Source organism: Lycorma delicatula, chromosome 6, assembly GCF_047948215.1.
Source record: "Lycorma delicatula isolate Av1 chromosome 6, ASM4794821v1, whole genome shotgun sequence".
Taxonomy (NCBI): domain Eukaryota; kingdom Metazoa; phylum Arthropoda; class Insecta; order Hemiptera; family Fulgoridae; genus Lycorma; species Lycorma delicatula.
The window spans coordinates 70655646-70681106 of NC_134460.1; the positions used below are offsets into that span (position 1 = coordinate 70655646).

Consider the following 25461-nt stretch of genomic DNA (forward strand, 5'->3'; position numbering starts at 1 on the left):
TTGCAGGGTATAATATGGAATATATTTAATTGTTTTAGTATGATAATAGAATTATGACACCAGTAATAGTATTATTTAAAACTTAAGAGAGTAATAACGTACATTATATAAAAAAAAAGAGTATAAATAAATCATTACACTTACAATGCGACTAGATTCAGAATTTGAGGTTGTTTTGGCAGAGCCAAGTGATCGGAGTACAGTAAAAGCAGCTGCAAGATGTTTAAAGGCATCTGTCTCTGGACCACCACCCGCAACATCAAACAACTGCCTTAACAAAAGCATTGAAGCATATGTTTTCCCTGAACCACTGGTGCCTATAAAAAAATAACTATAATTTAATAATATAAAAAAATTATAGTTTAATAGTTACGCTTGTGAATACAATATTATGAAAGAGATGGATACCAACACAACTTTTTAATTAAAAAAAAATTCATTATTTCATAAAAATGTATAAAAGTCAAAGCTGTGCGATTTGTAAGGAAAATGTAATAAATTATAACCTTTCTTCAGAAAAATAATTTTTTTTTACAAATGTATAACTTTTCTTTGCAAGAAGGAAGAATTGATAAATACTGAATTCATTAAACTTGGGCATCCATATTGGCACCAACGATCAAAAGTTGCAATTTGTATAAAACTGAAATTAATATCTGTCCATCTGATTATTATATATCACAGTTTAATCTCAAATCCACTTTTAGTAGAGTAAATATAAATATTATTTTTTTAATTTCAAAAATATACCTAGAGCATTATGCCAATTTTGGTAAAGAAATGTGTCTCCTTTTTACTTGAATTTTATTTTTAAAAAAAGAGGAAAAAATTAACCTCCATAAAATTTTGAAATTACTTATCTTAAATATTTTTTTGATATCCTAAAACCTTTTTCTAGATATTGTTGTCATTTGAGAGAATAAAGACAGCCAGCTACACACTATGGCATAATGGCTTTATTGGTTATTTGATGATTAAGATAAAACAAACTTACCTATTTTTTCTTATCAATAGTGTACTATGTACACATTCATTTTTATTGTCCACATACTAATAAACACTGAAATGCAGGCCACATTCATCTCTACAAATAAAACCTTACTTTGTTCATCACAGGAACTGGGTGTTCAGTGAAAATCATATATTTGTCATAGCCACAAGAAACTCTGGGATAGATTAATGGAAAACAAATTAATGTACTCTTTTCTATGGAAAACAATGGACTGTTTCCATTGAATAGGGCAACTACTTTCCTTTATTAAGTGTGTAATTTACTTATATACTTAATCATACTTTGGTATATTTATAAATCTACACTTACTGTCATGGTATGTATATCACCCTTACTATGGTAGCTATCAGGATACATTTGAGAAAGATCCTTGTACTTACTTCCAACTTGCTATAAATTTATACGTAATGAATAAGAATTAATGTTTGTTTACTTATCTATCAGGTAATGAATTTGTCTCTTTGTCCTCCCTTTGGCTAGTATCATGTATTAACATTAAATCCAATTTCGACAAAAGCTTCTAAACTGAGGTTATGTTAAGTTTCATTAGAAAAAGAGGGGTTATATACATATCCATTCTTTTGCAAACAAGTCATGATATGTGCTAACCTAAACATAGCATGTACTTAGTAAGTATAACATGTTAAAAACCATGAACAGTTATAATTGTCTAATTACCAAAGAGATTTCTGATTAATTTCTCAAATATTAGATAATAAAATAAAAACAGAATAAATATCAACTTACCAGAGAGAATGATTGCTTGGGGATACCCACTCTCAGACTGTTGTCTTACTGCTTCTTGAACGACCCTCAATAATTTTGGACTTAATTGTATCCCTCGTGTACTAGTTAATGTTAACGGATTACCAACATCTTTGTAGGGATTTACTGATAAAAGGATTGGACCAACATTTGTCTGTAAAAGATTAAATATGTTTAAAAAATATAGAATAATAATTATTAACATAAACAAATAAAATAATAAAGTATGTTTTATGAAAAGTAAACTTTGCTAACTATAAAAAAATTATGTTCATCCAAAAATGAAGATTTAATTATCTAATCCCAATTCATTCTTTTATCTACAAGGATAATTGAATTATTAAAGAGAAATGTCAGTAGGAAAGTTATTATTTATTCAATGTAATTAATCCTACTTTCAACATAATCCCTGGCAACATTTAGGTACTTGTCCTGTCTCTGTGTGAGCTTTCTTATTTTGTTCACCTATGTATCAGAGCCATTTTTGTACCGTATTCTTAACCCGCTCACTGTTATCAAAGTCGATGCCATGTAAAACCTCTATAAGAGCATCAAACAAACAGAAATGTAATGGTACAAAAAGGGGAGTATCAGATGGATGTTACAATACTTCCCAACTCAACTTTTGAATAGATTCCTGTGTCTTTTGAATGGTACAAGGATGGGCATTATCATGCAGAAGAATAATGCGTTTTGAGGGATAACTAGCACGTTTCCAACTTATTGCAGGTTTTACTCTATTTTCTAGCATTTCACAATGGTAATCACTGTTGACTGTATGTTGCTCTTCCAAATAATCGCAATAAACTGAATCTTTATAGTCTGAAAATACTGTTCATATCTTTTTGCCTGACACATAGGTTTTGAAAATTTCCTGGTGGACAAACTTGAATGTTTCCATTCCATACTGAGAGTTTGGATTCCAACTCAAAATGATGAATTGTCATCACAAATTTTTATGAGATCTAAAAAAAACATTAACCTCCGAAAACCGTTATTCCTCTGAAAACCGTTATTTAAGTTCTGTAATTTGGCTGTCTTTTTTTGCAAAATTAATACACTTTTTACAATACTTTTTCAACATCTGCTACTGAATTTTGGCTGGTTTTACACCTTTAAAAAATAAAAATCTTATCACAGCACGCTGTTCTTCTGTGGTATACATTTCAAGCAAAACAGACGTTTTAAAATAAACAAAAGAGGTAATAATGAAATATTTTTTGAACAGCTGATATTTTCAGCTATTTTATCAGTTACACACACACACACACACACACACACACACACACACACACACACACACACACACACACACACACACACACACACACACACACACACACACACACACACACACACACACACACACACACACACACACACACACACACACACACACACACACACACACACACCCAGAGAGAGAGAGAGAGAGAGATTTTTTTTCTTATTTGCAGCTTTAATGATCATAACCCTATGCTTAATGAAAGTTCTTTTGATGATTTATATATTTTATTTATTGTTATCATGATGATGTGTAAATTGTGAGATTTTATTATTTCTATAATTACAATATAAAATATTTACTTATTTCTAATAAATTCATAATTCAATAAAAAATTAAATTCATAATTGTATAAAAGCTGGTTGCTTTTATACAGATTTTAATACTAGACAGTGTATACTGGTGTACTTTGGTGGTAGGGGTTCAATTAATCATACATCACAGGAATGATTGGCCTGAGTCTATACAAGACTACCCTTCATTTACATGTCTTATATATAATCCTCATTTCACTGGGTTGCTTATTGCTCACTAACTGAACAGATTGCAATGTACATATTGGAAAAAATAAAATAAATAATTGTTTGTACTTTCCTGTAAGTCTTGAGAGAAAAATACGCCATATTTTTCTCTCAATTTAAAAAAAATATAAGTTATATTGTAATAGTATTTTAGTTAGTGAAGAAAAACTGGTTTAATAAAAATAGATAACAATAAGCATTCAGTGTTTTTGAAATTGTACGTGTACGTATATGTTAATCAAATGATTCTTAACAACTTCAACCAAAGATTAAAGAGAATATTCTGGCGTATCCGTTCATACTTCTGACCCAGCAGAATAATACATGAATAATACACTCGCTTCCACATACATTAGACATTTATCTATTCTCTTCTTGATCTATATCATTAGTCAGTTAGCTTTTTAATATAAAGAGAATAAAAAAAGCATTATTAAAAAATGTTTTACGATTAAAAAATAAATTTATTAAGGACGAATTATATAAGTAATGAAAACAAGAAGTTTTATGTAACCAAATTTATGTTAAATTAGGATTTAGTTTTTACTATTACATTATCATATGAAACAGAGTTAGAGTATAAGTAATTAAATGGTTAAACAAGGCTGAGTACTCATCACTTCAAATATGAATATCGACTACATAAAAAAGAGAATAATTTCATACTAATTAAACCTTTGTTGGTTATAAAATATAATAAATATGGAACAAGATCCAATATATAAATATATTTGTAATAAATATGCACTGTCATCATCATCATCATCATCATCATCATCATCATCATGGAATTGAAAGAAACAGGCAGCGTTAACACTATCAATCAAAGTAAGCAATGCATCTAGCCTCGAGCAAGACAACTGTAGTAACGGGACATCATCTGAAGTAGGAACATCAGGCTTTAACTGTAAAGATATCCCTCTCTAATTCTACCCTGTGACGTTCTCATCTCTAATGTCACGTCCATATTAATTTTAACTCAACAAATAAAATCATATATATATATATATTTTTAAGTTATGTTGTAATTTAATCACTGTATTTGTCAACAGAAACCACAATAACCAAGAAAACTTATGAGTAATACAATCACTCAGTGGGAGGTAAAGTTTAAATTTGTTTAAACAGTATAAAAGAGAAAAATAATTATTCAACTGTTAATATCAAACCTTTTATCTTTCATAAATATTTCTTAACAGGCTGATATTATTTTAATGTTTGGAATTTATTCCTTATATTTTATTCTGGTCTATTAAAAAAAAACAACAATTGAATTGAATGACTACCTTCTTCTTACAAGTTACAATTTATGTCTGAAAATAAAATAAAAATTTTAAAAATAGTCCTCAAAATAAAAATTCCATCATACAACAATAAAGACAAAATCTACGACATAAAAGAAAAAGGATCTATAATGTTGACACAGGTAAAAGAAAGCAGTTCTACTACTGAATTAAAGTTGCAGTAAATAATATATATGATGTATGATCACTGCACTTGAACTGGTAATTTTTTGTAAGTCATTTTATTTCTATAAAAGTAACCTTAAAAAATGTAGGGAGTGCTTCACAGTGCTTTCAAGTACATCTCTATTGAATTCTATATTTATATGAATCGACTGTACTCTTTATCTAATAGATGTTTAAAACAAGAGATAAATAATAAAAAACAGGACTGCTGAAAAAATAAACAATGCTGACAAATATTGTTCTTCAAGATAGTATAATTTAAGAGTGTGCGAGTGACAATTATGAATACATATTTTTTTCAAATTTTTTAAATCTATTTAAACATATATGTACATATTCATATAACCTATGACACTCCCGATAACGTAAGGATTCCAACGCGGGGTCACATCTACATCAGTTCAGCCGTTGAACTCCTACGGTAAAACAAACGGTCATACATACTTTAACAAACAATAACAATTACACTACTACTTGGGCAGTCGTATAACACTACTTACATGAATAAAATTGATCATTTGATCTATTAAATGATATACTTAAAAAATCTATCACATGAATGAGACGTTTTCAAACAGCTTCATTCTGAACGATTCGGAAACCTCTATCTTATACGTAAAAATTACTTATTCATCTGATAGATTTTTTAAAATTATTTATATATATATATATATGTATTTATGACATTCCCTGTTACGTAAGGATTACCAACTCGGGGTCATACGTCTAAATGGATTCAGCCGTTGAGCTGCTACGGTAGTACAAACATTCATACATACACCCTAAATACATTACACTCCTTTTTGGACAGTCGTATAAATAAAATAAAGTGATTATTAGTTAATATTTAGCTATACAATTGTGGCGCAAAGCGGACCCATGGTGGTACGCCGGGCGGCTGCACACGGCTTCCTCCACGATACTCTCCCGCTAGAAGCAGTCCGTTGACAATTAATTTACAGATTATTTAATTTAATTTCTAATCGTACATTATTTTTATTTGTATTTTATATTGATATAGAATAGGTATAGAATATATATCGGCTAGTTTGCTGATTATTTATATTTTATATTTGTATTTTTATTTATTTATTATTTTATTAATTTTAATAATAAAAGAAAGGGTTATTAGTTAATATTTAGCAGCAAAAAGGACGTGCTTACATTGTCGAACATACTACCCGTCAAAAAATCATAAGATTTTTTCTTAAATATTTACAAACAATAAATATCAACAGTAAACAGTAATAATAATTATAAAATAAATTAATAAATTTTACTAACCGTAATTCATTTATAATATAACATCATAACAGATCTTAAAACACAACTATTTTCGATACAAATAAATTGATACTGAAAATAGTATCGATTATCGATTTAAAATCGTATATATGATTTTTTATGGCTTTTTAGTTACAACTAAGCATCACGGAATTCGTTAGAACTTCGTCGGTAAGAGGCGACGAAGTCAACGAACTACGTTTACAGTTCTAAACATGACCTAACCTAACAGTGAAATGAAAATTGGGGGAAATATAAGCGTGAAAACATTACATTTCAGTTCCATTAGATTACTAATAAAGAATACTTTCAAAAAAATACCACGAATTTTGTTAGACAACTTTTTTTTATTTGATGAACCGTGGGACTCGAATATGTCATTTTATTCATTTTTTTTCATGTACCTTTACGAATCGCGCCGCTAGATAGCAGTGCTTGATAGTACAGATAGGTAGCGTTCAAAAAGTTGATAATGTACTTGAAATAATAAAATTTAAAAGAAAATATACTACAGGTTGTTTTAATAGTAAATTTTGTTATGTAAATGAAAGTACTGAAGATGAAATAATTTTTTTAATTCCCACCACTTCTTAAAAAAAAAATAAAAATGGTAATTTGCAAGAGATTATACTAGTATATTAAAAAAGGAATTAAAAAAAAACAGAAATAAATTTGATTGGTAAAATCGAATTTAACGATAAAAATCGAAGGTTGCACTTACAAAGTTATAAATGCAATATTACATCACGAATTTTCGATTCTTAAAGGTCATTATACTAGTTTTATTAAAAAAGTAAAAATTTGGTATAAAGTGAATGATATGAAAAAAAAGAAATTGGCCGTGAAATTCAATTTGTTTGTTCTAAGACAATAAATTTTAATAATAAATCCATAAGATAACAATCAATAATTCATAAAAAAAAAGAAGAATAATCTAACAAAACTCAGTCATATCCAAAAAAAATTACAATGAAATTGTAAACCGTACGGTAACAGTCTCGTACATATCATTTCTTTCGCACAAAAAACAAAAATTTCTGTAACATAAATAAAACTGTTTTTAACAAAACGATATTGATATGATAAAAGGTGACACTACATTTCTATTATCCAAATTGGTTTATCACGGAGTTCGTTAGAACTTCGTCGGTGAGAGACAACAAAGTCAACGAATTACGTTTACAGTTCTAAATATAACCTAACCTAAAAGTGAAATGAAAATGGGGGAAAACATTATGATTAAGTTCAGTTAAGATTAGTAATAAAGAATTCTTTCAAAAAAATACCTCGAATTTTGTTAGACAAAGTTTTTTTTCCATTTGATGAACCACGGGACTCGAATATGTCATTTTATTATTTTTTTAATGTACCTTATGAATTGCCTCGCTAGATAGCAATACTTGATAGTACTAGGTAGCATACAAAAACTGGATAATGTACTTGAAATAATAAAATTTAAAAGAAAATAACTACAGATTCTTTTAATAGTAAATTCTGTTATGTAAATGAAAGTACTGAAGATGAAACAGTTTTTTTAATTCCCATCACTTTTAAAAAAAAAATAAAAGTATTAGTTTACAACAGATTATACTAGTTTTATTAAAAAAGGAAAAAAATAAAAGAGAAATAAATTCGCTTAGTAAAGTCGAATTTAACGGTAAAAATCGAGGGATACACTTACAAACTAACAATTGCAGTATTACATCACGGATTTTCGATTCGTAAAGATCATTATACTAGTTTTATTAAAAAAGGAAAAATATGGTATGAAGTGAATGATATGTCTATCAATAAAAACAATTGGCCAAGAAATTCAATTTGTTTGTTCTAGAAAGGCAATAAATTTTAATAATAAATCCATAAGATAACAATCAGTAGTTCATAAAAAAAATAAAGAATAATCTAACAAAACGCAGTTATATCAAAAAAAAATTACAATGAAATTATAAACTGTACGGTAAGAGTCTTGCAGATCTCTTTTCTTCCGCTTAAAAAACAAAAATTTTTCTAATATAAATAAAACTATACTGATAATAAAACGATACTATAAAAATAAAACTATATAAATAAAACGATACTGATATTAAAAAAGGTAAGACACTACATTTCTATTATCGAAATCTGATATTAATTTAGAATTTTCTTTAAAAAAAAATACATGTTAAATATATGTAATAGTCAATAGATGTACAATAATAGATAATAAAGAATGTTTAAGCGATCCATATAATAATAAAAAAAAAAAAGAAAAAATGTTACAAAACTCTACAATATTATTGTATTATTATTGGCCCGATTTAATTTATATGTAATACTTATCTCATTTACAGAAATAATACAATTCTTATGATTATTCGTTGTTTAATAAATTAAATAGGACCGGTAAGAGTTTTGTAACAAATTTTTTTTTTTCTTATATTGAAAGCTTAACATTGTTTATTATCCATTATTGTATATCTAATGTCTATTACATATATTTAAGATGTATTTTTTTTAAAGAAACATCTAAATTAATAACAGATTTTGATAATAGAAATGTAGTGTCTTACCTTTTTTGATATCAGTATCGTTTTGTTAAAAACAGTTTTATTTATATTACAGAAATTTTTGTTTTTTGAGCGGAAGAAATGATATCTGCGAGATTCTTACAGTATGGTTTACAATTTCACTGTAATATTTCTGGATACATATATACATATATAGCTTATGACACTCCCCGTAACGTAAGGATTCCAGCGCGGAGTCAGAGATCTAAATCGGTTGGGCCGTTGAGCTCCTACGGTTGAACAGAAAACAGACTAGCAGACATACATATATCCTAAAAACATTACACTCCTTTTTTTGGGCAGTCGTGTAAATACTAACAAATTTAATAAAACTTTTTCCCTTCATACTTTTTTCATCCTGTTGATAATAAAAATTATGGAAGTATTTACGAACGTAATTGTGTTTTTAATACACAAAATTACATATTTCATTTCATCTTCCTAATAGTAGTGAACAATAAGCAAGCCACCCCCACGGGCCAGTGAGATGAGGATGTTATCTATGACATGTAGTCTTGTACTGAATCAGGCCGATCGCTCCTTAGACGTGTGGTTAGTTGAACCCCAACCACCAAATTACATCTGTATTCACTATCTAGTATTCAAAATTCGTATAAAAGCAACTAATTAAAGCACCTACACTGTATAAACCAATTAATAGTTTAAGTATTAAATAATATTCTATATATTTGCTGAGAATCGGAATAGTAAAAATGTGTTAAAACTATCTCCATATTAAAATTAATCTTTAAAAAGATAATTTTTAAATTTATCTCACCGATAAAAAACGTTGACAATAATGTTTTTATACTTTCCTGGCATTGGTTATTTATTCTTATACAGTAGAAAAATAATGATACATGAAAAACTAAAATAACTCAAAAAATCGATATTTTTTTTACTTTTTCTGCTTCCCATCCACAAAATCACCTTCCTAGAAAACTTTTTAATTTGTCTACGTTTACTATGTTAAATGAAAGGAAGCAAAAAAAAATTCCACTGCTAAATACACAACCAATAGAAAGTTACCTAAAATTTATTTTTTGGGGGTGGAGGTGAATTAAAAAATATGCAATAAATAAAAATATAGCTGTTTTTTTCGATTTTGGGGATGGGGAGAATTTGACGGCAAATTAAAAAAAAAAAAATGGTAAGACATGCAAGTACGCATGTACTGAGCTTAATATAGAGAGGGATTATCTTTGAAAAGTTTTGATATAATTGACCCCAAAGAAACTATTTACCCCACTCCTTGGATCTACTGACCACAAAATTTTACCAGCTGATTGCCTCATATATACAAATTTCTGTACCAAATTTCATCAAAATCGGTTAATCCGGTCAAAAGTTATTAAGCTTCATAGACGCCAACGGACGTAGGAACATTACCCCCAATTTCTTTTGATTTTTGGGATCCCTGAGTAATGAAACGTCGAAAAATGAAAAAAATAAAAAATAAAAAAAACAATTATATCCTATCTTTTGACTGATTACCATACCTTTCTTGTTGTAGCATAGCTCTAGAGCTATGATGTCAGGAACGTTAAAATGTTCTTCAATATATTTAACACTACCATTTTATGTAATTACTTAACCAAGTTATACAATATTGAATTTAGATTACCGGGAATAGAAATGAAATAACAGGAAATTTTTTATATAGTTTACCGTAATTTTAACGAGAATTCTTTAAATAAATTACAACTCATAATAATTATGCAGAAAAGATATAACTTTTGAAAGTTAGGCTTTTTCTTTCGTGACGCAGACTGCAGTTAATAACTATGTAATAAGCAGGGTGTATCAAATCGCACGTCATAAATATCATAAATTAACAAGTAAAAAAGAGGATGTTCACGCTCATCTGATGTAAATAAGACGATATATTACTTTTAATACGTATATATATATTGAATTTATCAGTTATGAATAATTCTTCTTTAATTGTTTTTTTAATATAGAGTGCATCACGAAGTTCTACCGGGACTTTCATAATCTACTCTACTCGTGAAAACAACGGAAAAAGTTGATAAAAAACACATGTCCTAAATTGCTTCATTTGCGAGTTACGGGTATTGAAAGATTTCGCTTCGATTTCAGCTACGCCGGTGAAATGAGATTGTACTGAATTTTTAGGACTTTAGCTAATGGGAAAAATTAGTGAATTCTTATGATTTTTGACTTCAAAAGTCCAATAAAATAGATACCACAACCGTATCTTCCGTAGCTTTTGAAAAATCTGCGGTGAAAACCAATAAATTGGGGTAAAAGGCCATGTTTTTTTTTGTTTGACGTACAATAATTTTGTTAAATGGGTAATAAACACATCAAACTTTTAAACGAACTTGTAGAGAATTCAATTCTGAACAAAATAGGGTAAGTTGAATAAAAGAAAGAAAAGTCAGAAATATTCGAATTTTATTTACAAATAGTCCACTAGACCAAGGTGCATTAAACGTGCTAATATATAATAAATGTTCAAAAATAAGCCCGCCATTTTCAACACATTTCTTGGCACGGTTCTGGATTGCTTTTGTTGTTCCTTTTAGTTCTCAGGGATGTCCTTAAGTTGCTCAGCCGCATCCATAATGCGGACAATTAATTCCTCACGAAAATGTATTTTTGTTTTGTACATAATATTTTTAATCCATTCCTAAACGCAATTGTTTAAAGATGTTAATTCAGGCGATCTAGGTGGCCAGGAATGTGGACTCTACGACCGATCTATTTCTCAGGGAAATGATTTAAGCGAGTGGAAACGGCACAAGAGAAGTGGGAAGGCGCGCCATCATGCTGGAAGTATACTTTGTATCTCAATGCTAGAGAAACATCTTCAAGCAGCTGCGATAATTCTTGAAGAAAGTACAATTAGACCTCAGCATTTGAAATCATAATAAGATTACAATTAGTATTTAAAAATAAAAAAAGGAATCTACGTGTAATAATGTTATATAATGTATAATTATCACCTCTCTTTTTCTGTTCAGCCTCCGGAACCATCGTAAGGTATTACTTCAGAGGATGATATGTATGAATGTAAATGAAGTGTAATCTTGTACAGTATCAGGTCGATCATTCCTGAGATTTGTGGTTAATTGAAACCCAACTACCAAAGAACATCGGTATTCACGATCTAGTATTCAAACCCATATAAAAGTAACTGCCTTCACTAGGATTTGAACCTTAGAACTCTCGATTTCGAAATCAGCTGATTTGCGATGACGAGTTCATCACTAGACCGGCCCGGTAGGTCGAATATAATTATCACCTGCGTAAATTACGAAATTTTATTGGTTCTATTTAGAGAGATTCTAATATATTTCTTGGCAAGTTTCAGTATTAAAATAAATCTGCTTAAGTTTATACAAAAGTGATTGACTCAGGGAAATGTCCTCTGTTCATTTACGGTTTATTAATGACCTTCCTAAAAATCTTGAGCCATTCATTGTAACCCTTAGATAAAACAACAGCAGTTATATCGGAAAATAATTATTTAAAAGCGATTGCAAACAGTACGATAGCAGCTCAGAAAGTTATTCATCTAATAATTAAAATATCTAAATTTAAATATGGATAAAACTGTTCCATTGTGTTAACGAAACATTGCTGATCGTGTGGGTAGAATTCCTGTTAATGATAACGAAAATATTTTTGTTGTCACAAAGCGATATTTGTGGGTGTTTTATTAGGTGACAAGTTATCGCGAGATGATAAAATTGATTTCGTTTTAACAAAATCAAACCGTACAACTTTATTTTAAAGTGCCTTAATAAAATGTTAAGCGTGTCATTACTATTATTAAATATCTATTATGCCTAAATAAACTTTCATATCAGTTGTATAATGTAAAATATCTTTTTGGACTCCCTCAAAAAGTCAGGAGGCGTTTTAACATTCAAAAATTGATTGTCATCAAATCATTACCGGCACCCATAATTATGATTCGTGTCAAGCTGTATTCAGAAAGTTAAATATGTTAACTTATCCTACTGTTTATTCTGTATTTATGAATATACAACTTAAAGAAAAAAATGGTTACCAATTCTTAAAAAAATAACGATATCCACCTCTACTATACCAGACAACGTAACTGTTTTCGTATAAATAAACAATCTTCGGCTTACAAGAAAGGATTTTATTATGCCTCCGTTGCCATTTCTGATAAACTTTCAGACTATTTGAAAAATCTCTCCCCAATTTATTTAAAATACTATTAAAAGATTTTCTTTTATTGAACAATATTATTTTCTTGATGAATTTTTAAATAATATCAATAAAGAAAGATTTATCTGTATCCTATTCAACGGTTAAATAAAATATGAACTCAAAATAATTTTTCAGTAGCGACTTCTGAATTGTAAATTATTTTGTAGTAATTTTTACTTCCTTGTGCGAAGTAAAGGAAGTATTGTGATCGCGAAAAATTTCGGTTTACAAATTTCAACGGAAATATCCATTTTGACCTGAATTCCCTGAATCTATTTTGACTAATTTCGGCGTGACGTTTGTACGTACGTATCCCGCATAACTCAAAAATGATTAGCCGTAGGATGTTGAAATTTTTGATTTAGGACTGTTGTAACATCTAGCTGGGCACCTTCCCTTTTGATTACAATCGGCTGAACCAAAACTGTCCAAAAAGCCAAAAAATTGGAATTTGGACGTTTTCTTAACTGCAGTAATAAGATCTCATTGAGAGCTTTTCAACGATATATATATATATATATATATATATATATATATATATATATATATATATATATATATAAGTGGTACTTATTTTTATTGGTTTCAGAGTTATAGCCAAATAAAAGTTTAATTAATGAAATATTTGGATCTTACAAGGGAAGGCACATCGGTTGGAATCAGACTATCTCTTTTTTTATCTTGTTTTTTAATTTAAATATATTGGTTTATTAATTGGTTTATTAACCTCTTATTGTAAAAAAAGTTTTACGATGAATAACAAAAAAAAAAGAAAAATTATCAGAAGTTTTTAATGAGATAAATTTTTATGTACTTTTCATTTGAAAAAATGTGTAAATATAATTTTGTAGGCGTGTCATGTGTTGTCCACATCAGATTTGTTATATTTAATATATTTACCTAACGTTATTTCATATGTCAATATTAATTAATAATAATATCTTTAATTAATATTATACACATATATATTTTACTTGATAATTTGTTTTTATATTTATAATTTCTCATACACTGCGTGATTTATAAAATGTATTATTATGATCCAATCATAATAAAGATTTATACTTTATTCGTGAGTAAAGTAAGACAAATCTTTTAAATAATTAAAATTTCACGTAACAGCAGGTTATATTATATTTACTGTATTCCATATACATGCATATATACACGGTATTTCTATGCTTCAAAACAACTTATTATCGATAAGATTATAGGTTAAGAAGTAGATAATGTTACGTATTGTCAGTCAAATGATAACTGAAGCGATACAAACAGGACGTAGACCGTCCTGCCAATAGACAGATATACTAAGTCGGCAGCGGTAGTAGCGAAGTATGGGCAGATGAATATTACGGGTGGGTGGACAAGTGAGTGGTGGTCGAGGGCACAGTTCACTGAGGCAACAGGCGGTTATATGAAATTAGGAACCGTTAATAAGAAAGACGTGTGGGAGGGTACAGAAGCCGCTTTGGGGCGATTAGGGTTTTCACTCGTGACTATCCGGGTATTATAATAACACCGATCCAACAACCGACTGAGTTACTGACCGGGAGATGCTCAATTAATCAAGTAATATGCCTTAACGCCTTCAATCAATCATTATACGGTATTAGAAGAACGAATGGAAGAAGAATAAAAAACAGTTGTAGTAATACATAGTATAAACACGCTACTGTTACCTTAAAAAACAATATTAAAGAACTGGTCGATTATACAGTAATTTTTACGCTTATTTTTTTAAATTTATCTGTTTATCTTTTTTAACAATCAAGCTTTAAATCAAATTATCCGTAAAAAAAATCATTTAAAGCTCTAAAAATAATTCTACTAAGTTTAACAAAATCACTCTAAAAAAGATTAACCATGGAAAAACCATGATGCTATCAATTTTAATTGAATTATTTCGATTAAATAATGGCTATTAAATTTCCGACTTCAAATGCATAATTCAGTTACAAAATCCCTTTAACATTTTTTTTGAACATTTCTGCTGCATAGTCAACTAAATAATGAAAAAAATAAATTCTACAATCCACCACATAATTTTTTTTTCTCAATATAATGTCATTTTATCGTTCGATTTATGGTCTAGAACGTTGTGAAGTATAATTTTGTTTGGTATTTATTATCTTCTTCTACTGAAAATATATTCCAAAAAAATAATAAAGAATAATAAACATAGATCCGTCTATTTTTTTTTTTAAATTACTATTTTCTAAAATTAATTTTCCCTGTTCCATAATCCCATCCGTCATTTGAAATCTCTTCCTTTCTCTTCCTTTTCTTTTTTAATAAAAATTCAAAACATGATTTCACATTCCTGACATCATACCTCTAGAGCTACGCTGCAAGAAAGAAAGTATGATAATCGGTCAGAAAAATTGGGTATAGTTTTTTTTTGCATTTCTCGACGTTCCGTGACGCAGGGACCCAAAAACAAAAAAAAGTGGAGGTAATATTTGTGTACGTGCGTCGGCGTGTTTGAAGTTTAAAAACTTTTAACTGGATTAACCGATTTTGACGAAATTTGACGTAGAGACTTTTCTATACGGGATAATTTATTGATAAAAGTTTGGGGTCAGTACCTCCAGAAAGTGGGAGGGTTTTTGGGGTTCAAACATAACTCCTCTTTATATTAAGTTCGGTACATGCATGCATGCTTACCTTACCATTTAAAAAATAAATTTCCCCAAAATTCTCCCCCTACTCACAAAATCGAAAAAACTACCTTTATTGCATTTTTGTTAACCGAATTTTTTATGTCTTCCTAGGTATAGTAGTAGTGGTGCAAACGATCCAAAAAAAAAAATATTTTTGGGGCAATATGTAGGTTAGGAGAGCCGATAAAAGTTTATAAAAATATCGATCTTTGGAATTTTTAAAACCGTTTTGGTTTATTTAAACTTTTAATAATAGTATTACAATAAAATTTCATCAAAATTCACCTCCACCTTCAAAAAATAACTTATAGGTAAATTTTTATTAGTTGTACATTTTTCAGTGGAATTTTATTTAGTTCCTTCTATTTAACGTACTAAACGTAAAAACAAATCAAAAACGTTTCTTAGGAGATGATTTTGAGGGTGGGAAGAAGAAAAAAATATATAAAAATTAAAAAAAAATCGATTTTTGAATTTTTATACTAATGATTTGTTAAATCATTATATTTCCACTATATAAGAATAAATAACCAATACCAGGAAAATACAATAACTTTGTTATCAGCTTTTTTTTTTTTTTGCTTATTTAATTCTATTATTATTTCTTATTGTTCTATTGTTGAGCAGTTATTTAAGAAGTACTGAAGATCATTTTTGATATTAGCCTTGAAAAATATTAAATGCCCGCCAATTGCATTAGCGTTATCTTAATACAGTTGAAGTTTTTTTTAGTTAATATTTTGCTTTTTGGTATTTTAAAATTATGTTTCACAATCCTTACCTTTTCCATTTAAATATTTTTGAATTTCCTCCCTTTGGATGGGTGGTCTTACCTCGAAAAACATGTAGTTTCGAAATAGGAATATTTGCTAAATTTAATTTTTTTTGTTTTATCTACTGAAAACTTATTTAAGAATACAATACTTTATTAATATTTCGAATTTGTATAAGTAAGTGCTGAAAACAAATAAATAAATGAATAATCATAAATTAAAAAAATAAAATATTTTTAATAATAATAATATCAAATTTTTTAAATTTTCATTAAAGAGAAGTGGTTTTTAACACAGGTTTTAAAATTAATTTTACATATTAAGGATTTTTTACCTTATATTTGCTCTTTCATTTAAAAATATTTAATTCAAAAGAATCAGGGACAAAGCAGATATTTCTTAAAAAGTATAAAATATTACGTAAATGTATTATTTATTTATTATTTTTGTGTCGGTAAGAAGCATTGCAATTTAGTTTATAATTATAATTAAATAGTTTAAACAGTTAGCAATAACTGTATGAAGTATATTAAATATTCATATATATATTACGTATATATCGCGGAAGAGAATAGCTATAAATTGTAATTTTTTTCATGAAACACACTTTTTTGTCATTTTATATATTTATATATATATATACGTATAAAAAAAAAATTATAAACCAATCTTCTCCCAGTAATTAATGTAATTATGAGTTATTCAGTTTGTACCAAAATTAATGTTATTTAAGGTAATAAAACGAAATTCCTATTCTACAAATTAATTAAATTCTAGTAGAACATAATTAAAATTTAATTAATAACTTATAACTACATATACGTATATTATATTAACGTATACCCAACAGATGCTCTTTAATTAAATAAATTTATTTTATAGTTTCATGTAATTATTACTTAAGTTAATCTTAGGAGTAATAATTTATTTAATTGACTTCATTCAATTTCAAATGTAAAACTATATTACATTAAAATATTTTTATGAAATTAAAAGCTGTTAAAAAGTTTAAAAAAAGTTGTTTAACTCTTCAAAAAATATTTTTCTATGAAACTTGTTAATTAAAAGTAATGTGATAGCGTCTTTTAACTAATTTCAAAAATAAAGATAGCGGAGTTAGCACTTCGACCCATACGTATTTTTTAAGATAATCAAGTTTTGTATTTATCAAATACAAAACTTTCAGTGGTAATTATTTTAAAAAAATTTTAAAAGAAAATTCCCCGTAGAATTCCATAAGTGATGGATATAATTTTTTTTTGTTTTCATCATTACTTAAAATTGTATTGTTGTAGGATAACGATACCATATTGTTGTAATCTGATACCATTCTGATTTTACCAAATATTTTTTCGCGAATGTTCAAGTTACATCTACTTTTAAGATAAAAAAACGTACGTCAGTGCGTGGACACACGAGGGAAGCAAAGCTTCTTACGTAAAATTATTTATTAATAAGAAATATGTACTAACACTGAAATACACATATTATAAAAAAATATTTATTCACATAAAACACAGAAAAGTTTAAGTGTGTAAGAGTGAGAGAGCGAGAGAGAGAGAGAGATAGATTACCGAACATGCGTGTTAGTGTCTATATATAGTACGCCGCAGGCATAGTGGGGAAATGTGCTAGCGCGTGACGCTTTTTCGTGATGCTCGTTTTTTCTCAGTTGACTCCCCATCCCAAAGCCTGCGTTAAGAAGCTTCGCTAAGAAGAGAAAGCGAGAAAACCCAAATTTTTCAATAAAATAAAAATAATTATGTTAAACATAATAAAGTGTCTGAGTGACTCTTGGGCTGGAACGACATCCCTTAAATGATGAGCATCTTTCCTATACCCGATGACGGACCTAAATTCTTTTCATAAATAAAAATTATTTTTCTGTTTTTTTTTTCTTTTCCTTTGTTCTTTAATATTATTTGATTTTTTTGGGGGGTTTATGAACTTTTGTATTTTTTATAAAAGTTAATTTAATACAATTTAAAAAAAAAAAAACAGTTTGTCAATTCATTAAGTTTTAACTTTTTTATAAGTCAATGAGAGATCAACAGTTAATACAACAGTTAATAAGTTGATTGGTTTTAACTTAGTTCTTACTTCACGTTTTCTAAATTTTAGAAGAATTAATACATTTTTATAATTTTTTTTTTTACTTTTTAAAATTATTTTCATATTGCCAAACTTCTGGGTTTTGAACTGGTTAGGTTGGCATTTTTTACATTATATTCACGCACTGATGCCTAATTAACGTACTCCTATAGTGATTTAATCATAAAAGTAAGGTTAATACCGTTCGTGACGGGTAAGTCAAGTGAAATCATAATCATTTACCGTGATTTGTTATTGATAACCTAAAAAATTATATTTTTAATTTTCTTAGTTGTCTGTATTTTGGTGCTACAACAAAAGCACTACTGGTTCAAGAAAAATTATTCGAAAATATAGAATTATCAGAAATTTTGGCCAAAGAAAGAAAAAAAACTGTCGAATTACTGTACACACGTTGGAAGCCTGTTAATACAGTTTAAAATTAATAAAATAAAATAAAAATATTAGATAGGGAAGAAACAAATCTAGCACAATAGCGACAAGAATTATTTTTTGAAAATTCTCTTCTTTAAAGAAAAAAGGTTTTAATTTTATACGTTTTTAGTCAAAAATATAAAAAATTTAACCAGAAAAAGAGAAAAGTAAGTAGCAAATGTTAAAATGCATTCCTCTGGAAATACACCTATTCTGGTAGCGGATAGGTCTTAAAATGAGTTTGAAATTGATTTTTTTTTCATATATAATACCAATGACATTAGGTTAAGTAAAACATTTAGGGATAAAAATCCACATCGTTTAAAAAAAACACATAACACAACACACACACACACACACAGCACAACTAACGTTGATAAATTCAATGTTTTTAGTAGTTTATATAAATAAAAACAAATCTTTTTTTTTGAAGCGAGAAAGAGGTATTGTATTTAAAAAATAAGATAGTCTATTTAATGTGAAACTCAAATTTACTAGCTTCGTAATGGCAGATTTAAAAAAGTGACCTGACAAGAGTCAAAAATCATATCTGAAAATGGCATACCCGTTTTCAAGAATAAAAATCATCTCATATCAGACTTATTAAAGAAAATGATGAGTGATTTTCGTAATCAGATCCAAATGTACTGTTGTACATCATGTCTGTTCACAGAAGTTCAGTTGACATTGAATTCTAAATATTTAATTTAAGAATCGATTACCTAAGAATTTACTATATAGTAAACATCACTACTTTCAGAAAAAAGTAACTCTGCCTAGTGACTGTAGTACTTAAGATATTTCACATTCTCACAGCCGTATGGAAGACTACTGAAATAGATTTAAAAGAAAAGAGATAAAATAATTGATTTTTAGTTAATAACTTCTGTTAAGGACTATTGGAAAATATAAATAACAATTTAACGTAAAAAAAATCAAGTTGCTCCCGGTTTCAACACTAAGTATGTCACATAAGCGTGCAGACTAATTTAGCTACCGTTTCGGTGGAAAGAAGTATTTTTATTGACCACATCGAAAGAGAAAGAAATATTTGTAATTGAATTCGGTTGACCGTTGAACTCGACCGTGATATTAATTTCGTAATGCTAAATTAGAGATTTTCATGATAATCAGATGAACCTTTAAGGATTTAACGTATAAATGACCTTATAGACATACATTCTGTTTCTACCACAACATTTCTTCACAGGATACAAAACGCATCCTTTAAATGGATCACGTGTTATAATTTTCTAAATGCAATATTATATTATATTTCCATTATTTCCTCTTTTTCACAGTATTGCGGTGGAAAAAATATAAAAATATTATAAATTAAATTTTATTAGTTAACTTAAACTAATAAAATTGTTTATAATTATTAAATTAATTTATTTCTTAAGATTGGATTTCAAAAATTAAAAATTAAATTATAAAAAAAATTATTGTAGGAAACCGTTTGGGCAATTTAGTGACATAACAAGATCGAACTCTGCCATATGATGTATTGCTTCATTTCATATTTACCGAGCAAATAAATTACACCTATGAAATCAAACCTAATGTCATTATCAAATCAACTAATCATCAAATTAACCAAATTTCATTAATACTCTTTAATATTTAAAGTGTACTATATGGAAGTAGTAATCAAATGTTAAATGAATTAGTTTATCTACAACAGCCCGCTTAAGTTTTATTCTTTTTTTTTTTTTAATTTCAAAACGAAATATTAATTTCATAAATTGTATTCCTCTTTTCATAATATCTGAAGAAATATGTTTTATCAGAAAAATATCAAATTAATTATTTCCTAATAGTTAATATTTTTAAATAGTTACACTAAACGGTTATTGAAATTAAGTAAATAAAAAAGTTTACCTAAATTAAAAAATTTTTCAGATTAACAAAAATAAAAACACATTTATAAAACTGACAGAAATGTAACTTTTACATTTAAATTAATCCGTCAATTAATATTTATGTTTAACAGTAAACTGAAAAGAAGTCTTATATTACGATATGAAACTCTACATAAATTAACATCTGTAATAACTTCTGATTTATTTTTTGTTTGTTATTTTATTATTATTACTGTTATTACTTTTTTTATCAATTATTAGAACCAGCTTAACGTGTTTACGTAATAAAATAGAACGTACGGTATGGTGATCAATCGGTGAGAGGGTCAGATTTCATTAATACTGATCTCACAGTGAATAAGAATTTAAAGTGTATCACCATGACTACAATTTTAATAAAAAAAGTTCCAATTTAGATTTGATGGATTAGAATAACGAATTCCAATAAAAGATTAAATAACGTAGACAATACATGCAACTGTGCTTGTGATAATAAAATCAATATTTGATATCTGAAGGTTACAAATTCGAGTTCTGGTCAGGATTGATATTTTTCGCACGATACAAAATTCATTTCATCTATCATAGTAACAATTATTGAGCATCAGCCTTTTGCTGCTGAATTATAAATAAATAATTTTAAGGGAGGTAAAGAATATGTAATTTTATTTGTTTAATTAGTCGAAGTTAATTCAAAACCAAGAAAAACTTTAAAAAATTTATTTTATAAAATTTAACAGAATTACTAAAAGTGAGGAGTTGCTAAAATAATTAGTTTTCAAATAGAAAAAATAATTTTATGATACTGTATCGTGTTAATTTTTCATACAAAAAAAATCAAAAAGCAAAAATCTGACTTAGGAATTTAACATGAATCCGAAAGTGATATTAGTTGATACCATGGATAATTTATGGATTCCATGGATAATTTATTTATCCATGATATACTGAATGATCAGTATAAATTAACGGGTAATTCTGGATAATCTATCTTATTAACTGTTGTTATAAACAATTAAGAATACAAATTTTGGGACCCAAATCAAATTAGAATTTAATTTTTAACAATTTTTACTTTCCTGACATCATAACTCTAGAGATATGCTGCAAGAAGGAAAGTATGGTAATTAGTTAAAAATGGGGTATGGTTATTTTTTTCTTCGTTTCTTGATGTTTCATGATTCAGGGACCCCAAAAAATAAAAAATACAAAAATAAAAATGGGAGATAATGTTCATACGTATGTACGTCTGTTGGCGTGTTTGAAAATTAATAACTTTTGACTGAGTAAATCGATTTTGATAAAATTTTGTACAGATTCATGCTTATAAGGCAATTTGTTTGGTAAACTTTTGGGATCAATATCTTCAGATGGTGAAGTAGATAGTTTTTTGGGATAAATTTTCTCAAAATTTGCAAGCATAACTCCACTTTATATTAAGCTCAATACATGCGTGGATGCTTATCTAACATTTTTAAAAAGATTTTGCCTCAAAATTTCCGCTTCCACAAAAATAAAAAAATTATAGTTTTATTTACTCTATACGTTTTAACCGAATTTTTTTTACGTCTTCCTAGATATAATAGTAGTGCAAATGACCTCCCCAAAATGAAAAAAAAAAACTTTAGTGGAAATATTAGGAATGGGAAAGCCGATCAAAATTAACAAATATCGATTTCTGGAATTTTTTAAAACTTTTTTGTTTATTTAACTGTTAATAATATTAAAAGTTAAAATAATAATAAACTTACATCAAAAATTAATTTAAACGTCAGGAAAACATTTTTGAAAGTATATGTTTGGAGCATAGCTTTATATGGAAGTGAAACTTTGACGATCGGAGTACCTGAGAAGAAAACGTTAGAAAATTAGAAAATGTGATGCAATAGGGGAATGTTAAAAATCAGGTGGGTGGATAAAGTGACAAATGAAGAGATGTTGCAGCAAATTGATGAAGAAAGAAACATTTGGAAAAGTATAGTTAAAAGAAGAGACAGACTTATAGGCTACATATTAAGGCACCCTGGAATAGTCGTTTTGATAATAGAGGGACAGATAGATGGGAAAAATTGTACAGGCAAGCAACGTTTGGAATGTGTAAAACAAACTGTTAGGGATGTAGGATGTACGGGGGATACCGAAATGAAACTACTGGCACTAGATAAGGAATTTTGGAGAGCTGCATCAAACCAGTTAAATTACTGACGACAAAAAATAATTTATTACAATAGAATTTTATCAATAATTCAACCCCCAACCCCAAAAAAGAAATCTTAGGTAACTTTTTATTGGCTGTACATTTTTCAACTGAATTTTTTTTTAGTTTCTTCAATTTAACATAGTAAACGTAGAAAAATAAAAAAGAATTCTTGAAAAGTGATTTTGGAGACGTAGCTTCCGCTACGTCTCTACGCTTTTTGAATTTTAAAAATTTTTTGGTATATTTAAACAGATAATGATAATAATTTTACAATAAAACTTCATCATAGATCTCCACCACCACAAAATAAATCCTTTCTTTTACACTTAAAGATTAAAAAAATCTTTTTTACACTTCTTTCGTCTATTATTAGTTTTCTATTACACAAGAATAAATAACCTATGCTAGGAGGGTATAACGACTTTGTTGCTAGGTTTTTTTTAAATAGAATTTGTGATCTGAAATTTAAATTTTCAAGATTAAAAAAATTGCTCACAACGAAGCAATTGGTAAATTTATTACTTCTATGTTATTTTATATAAATAAAATATTCTACAACTAAAATTTTTCATATCATTTAATATCTTGGTTACAAATGACAAGTTTAGTTTAGAAAACATGAATAAAGAGCTACAGACGGTAACATAAATCTAGGTTTATAAAATTATTAATGAAATAATTAGTTGTCTCTCCTGCTTCGTACGTATGTACATAGTTTCAAAATAACCAATTTAATTAAAAAAAAGATAGAAGTACTTTTCTAATACTGATGAAATAACATTAAAAAAGAAACAATCTATAAGCGTATGGGTGCGATTATAAAACTAGGTATATTCATCAGATTACAGTTTAAATGTATTCGGTCTTAGCATATTATCATATAGAACAGTTATCAGCAAGGATCTGTACAGTAACTTAAGAGTTTGTTTTTCTCTACTTTTTTTCAAAGGAACCGTGATATTGTATGGACATATTGTATCGTTTCTTTGCTTATGCATTATCGAAAAAATTGTATTTTTATTATAAGATATGCGGGTATTGAATCTGTAATATTTATTGCAAATTTAACCATAAAATGTAATAAATTAAAATTGTTATTATGCTAATCGGAAAACTTTTGTTTTATGATATATTAAAATAAGGTAAATAACACTAGAAAATCGAGTTATAAGAGATAAATTTTATCCTTAATCGCTAAGAATGGTTGAGAATTCAATTATTTTGAAATACATTTTTTCAAAGAAAGTTTTTTTAGGGTGCTGAGAAATATTTGAGGTTAAATATTCTTGTTTTGATTGAATAAAATAAAAGAAAAAAAGGATAGAAGATTTTTTTACCAACCTAGAAAAGCGTAGATGCAGTTTAAGTTTATAAAAAAATGTATTAGATAAAGGTTGTTGCTATATTTACGTGGTTTAATCATGTTTTTAACTATTAACGTTTTAAAAAAAATATATAAAATTACGAATGAAAAAGGCAGAAAATTGTTTTAAAATATGAGAGGTTCTATTTCCAGATACGTAGAAGTTGCGAACAATAGCAATTATTACGCTTGAACAAACAGCAGGGTAGGTCGGCTATTGTTATTGCAGGTCAAGCCCTAAGCCCGGAGATATAAATACTGTCAAGGATCAGCGAGTGGCAATTTCCGTTGTGTTCGATAAATAGGATAGTGTGCGGAGCATTCGGAGCGGTAAGTGCGCCACGAGAATATTCCGTTTTGGGACAGTGCTCACTTCTATAGTTAAGTAGGAGAAGCTATTCGGTGAGTTCTTTCTAAACATGGGTCAAAGTGACTATCCATTTATGAAGGTGTAAGCTAGTTTATTTTGCAAACATTAAAAGTGAATAATTATTGCATAAAGTGAATTGTTGGTTTTGTGATTGTTTTTTAACTGTTATAATCTCCTATTAATTTTGTATTAGTTTCTATTAGTTACTGTTAACTTCGTATTAAAATTGGAGTTGTATTTTGATATTCATAACTGGCCTATTTTATACATTATAAGTTTTTTAAGAGTATAAATTATACTCTAAAATTATAACAAAAGAAAATAAACAAATATCATATTTGACTTTCACAAAATTATTTAAAAAACCATCAGCTTTTTCTTTGAGTGGTTTTTTTACATAATTTTGTGATGATAAAATAATATATTTGCTTATTTTCTTTTGTTAAGACGGATTTTCTTCAAGTAACGGCTTCATCCATCGATTAAATAAATTAAATTTTTAAGTGTTTTTACATGTGCTCTCTCTCTCTCTCTCTCACTCTCACTCTCTCACTCTCACTCTATATATATAAATTATGATAAAAATTAATTCAATACTGCAATAATAAAATGAGGATTA

General features: G+C 27.8%; 1 protein-coding gene across 1 annotated transcript in view; it reads right to left on the reverse strand.

Annotated features, from left to right (window-relative positions):
* Positions 1-25461, reverse strand: part of dachs (unconventional myosin-IXb-like dachs) — a 325687-nt gene that overhangs the window by 36787 nt on the left and 263439 nt on the right. Inside the window, exons 4-5 of the mRNA XM_075370016.1 lie at positions 1760-1931; positions 145-317 (exon numbers count right to left, since the gene is read on the reverse strand). Coding sequence (XP_075226131.1) covers positions 145-317; positions 1760-1931 — 345 coding nt within the window. The remainder of the gene's footprint in view (positions 1-144; positions 318-1759; positions 1932-25461) is intronic.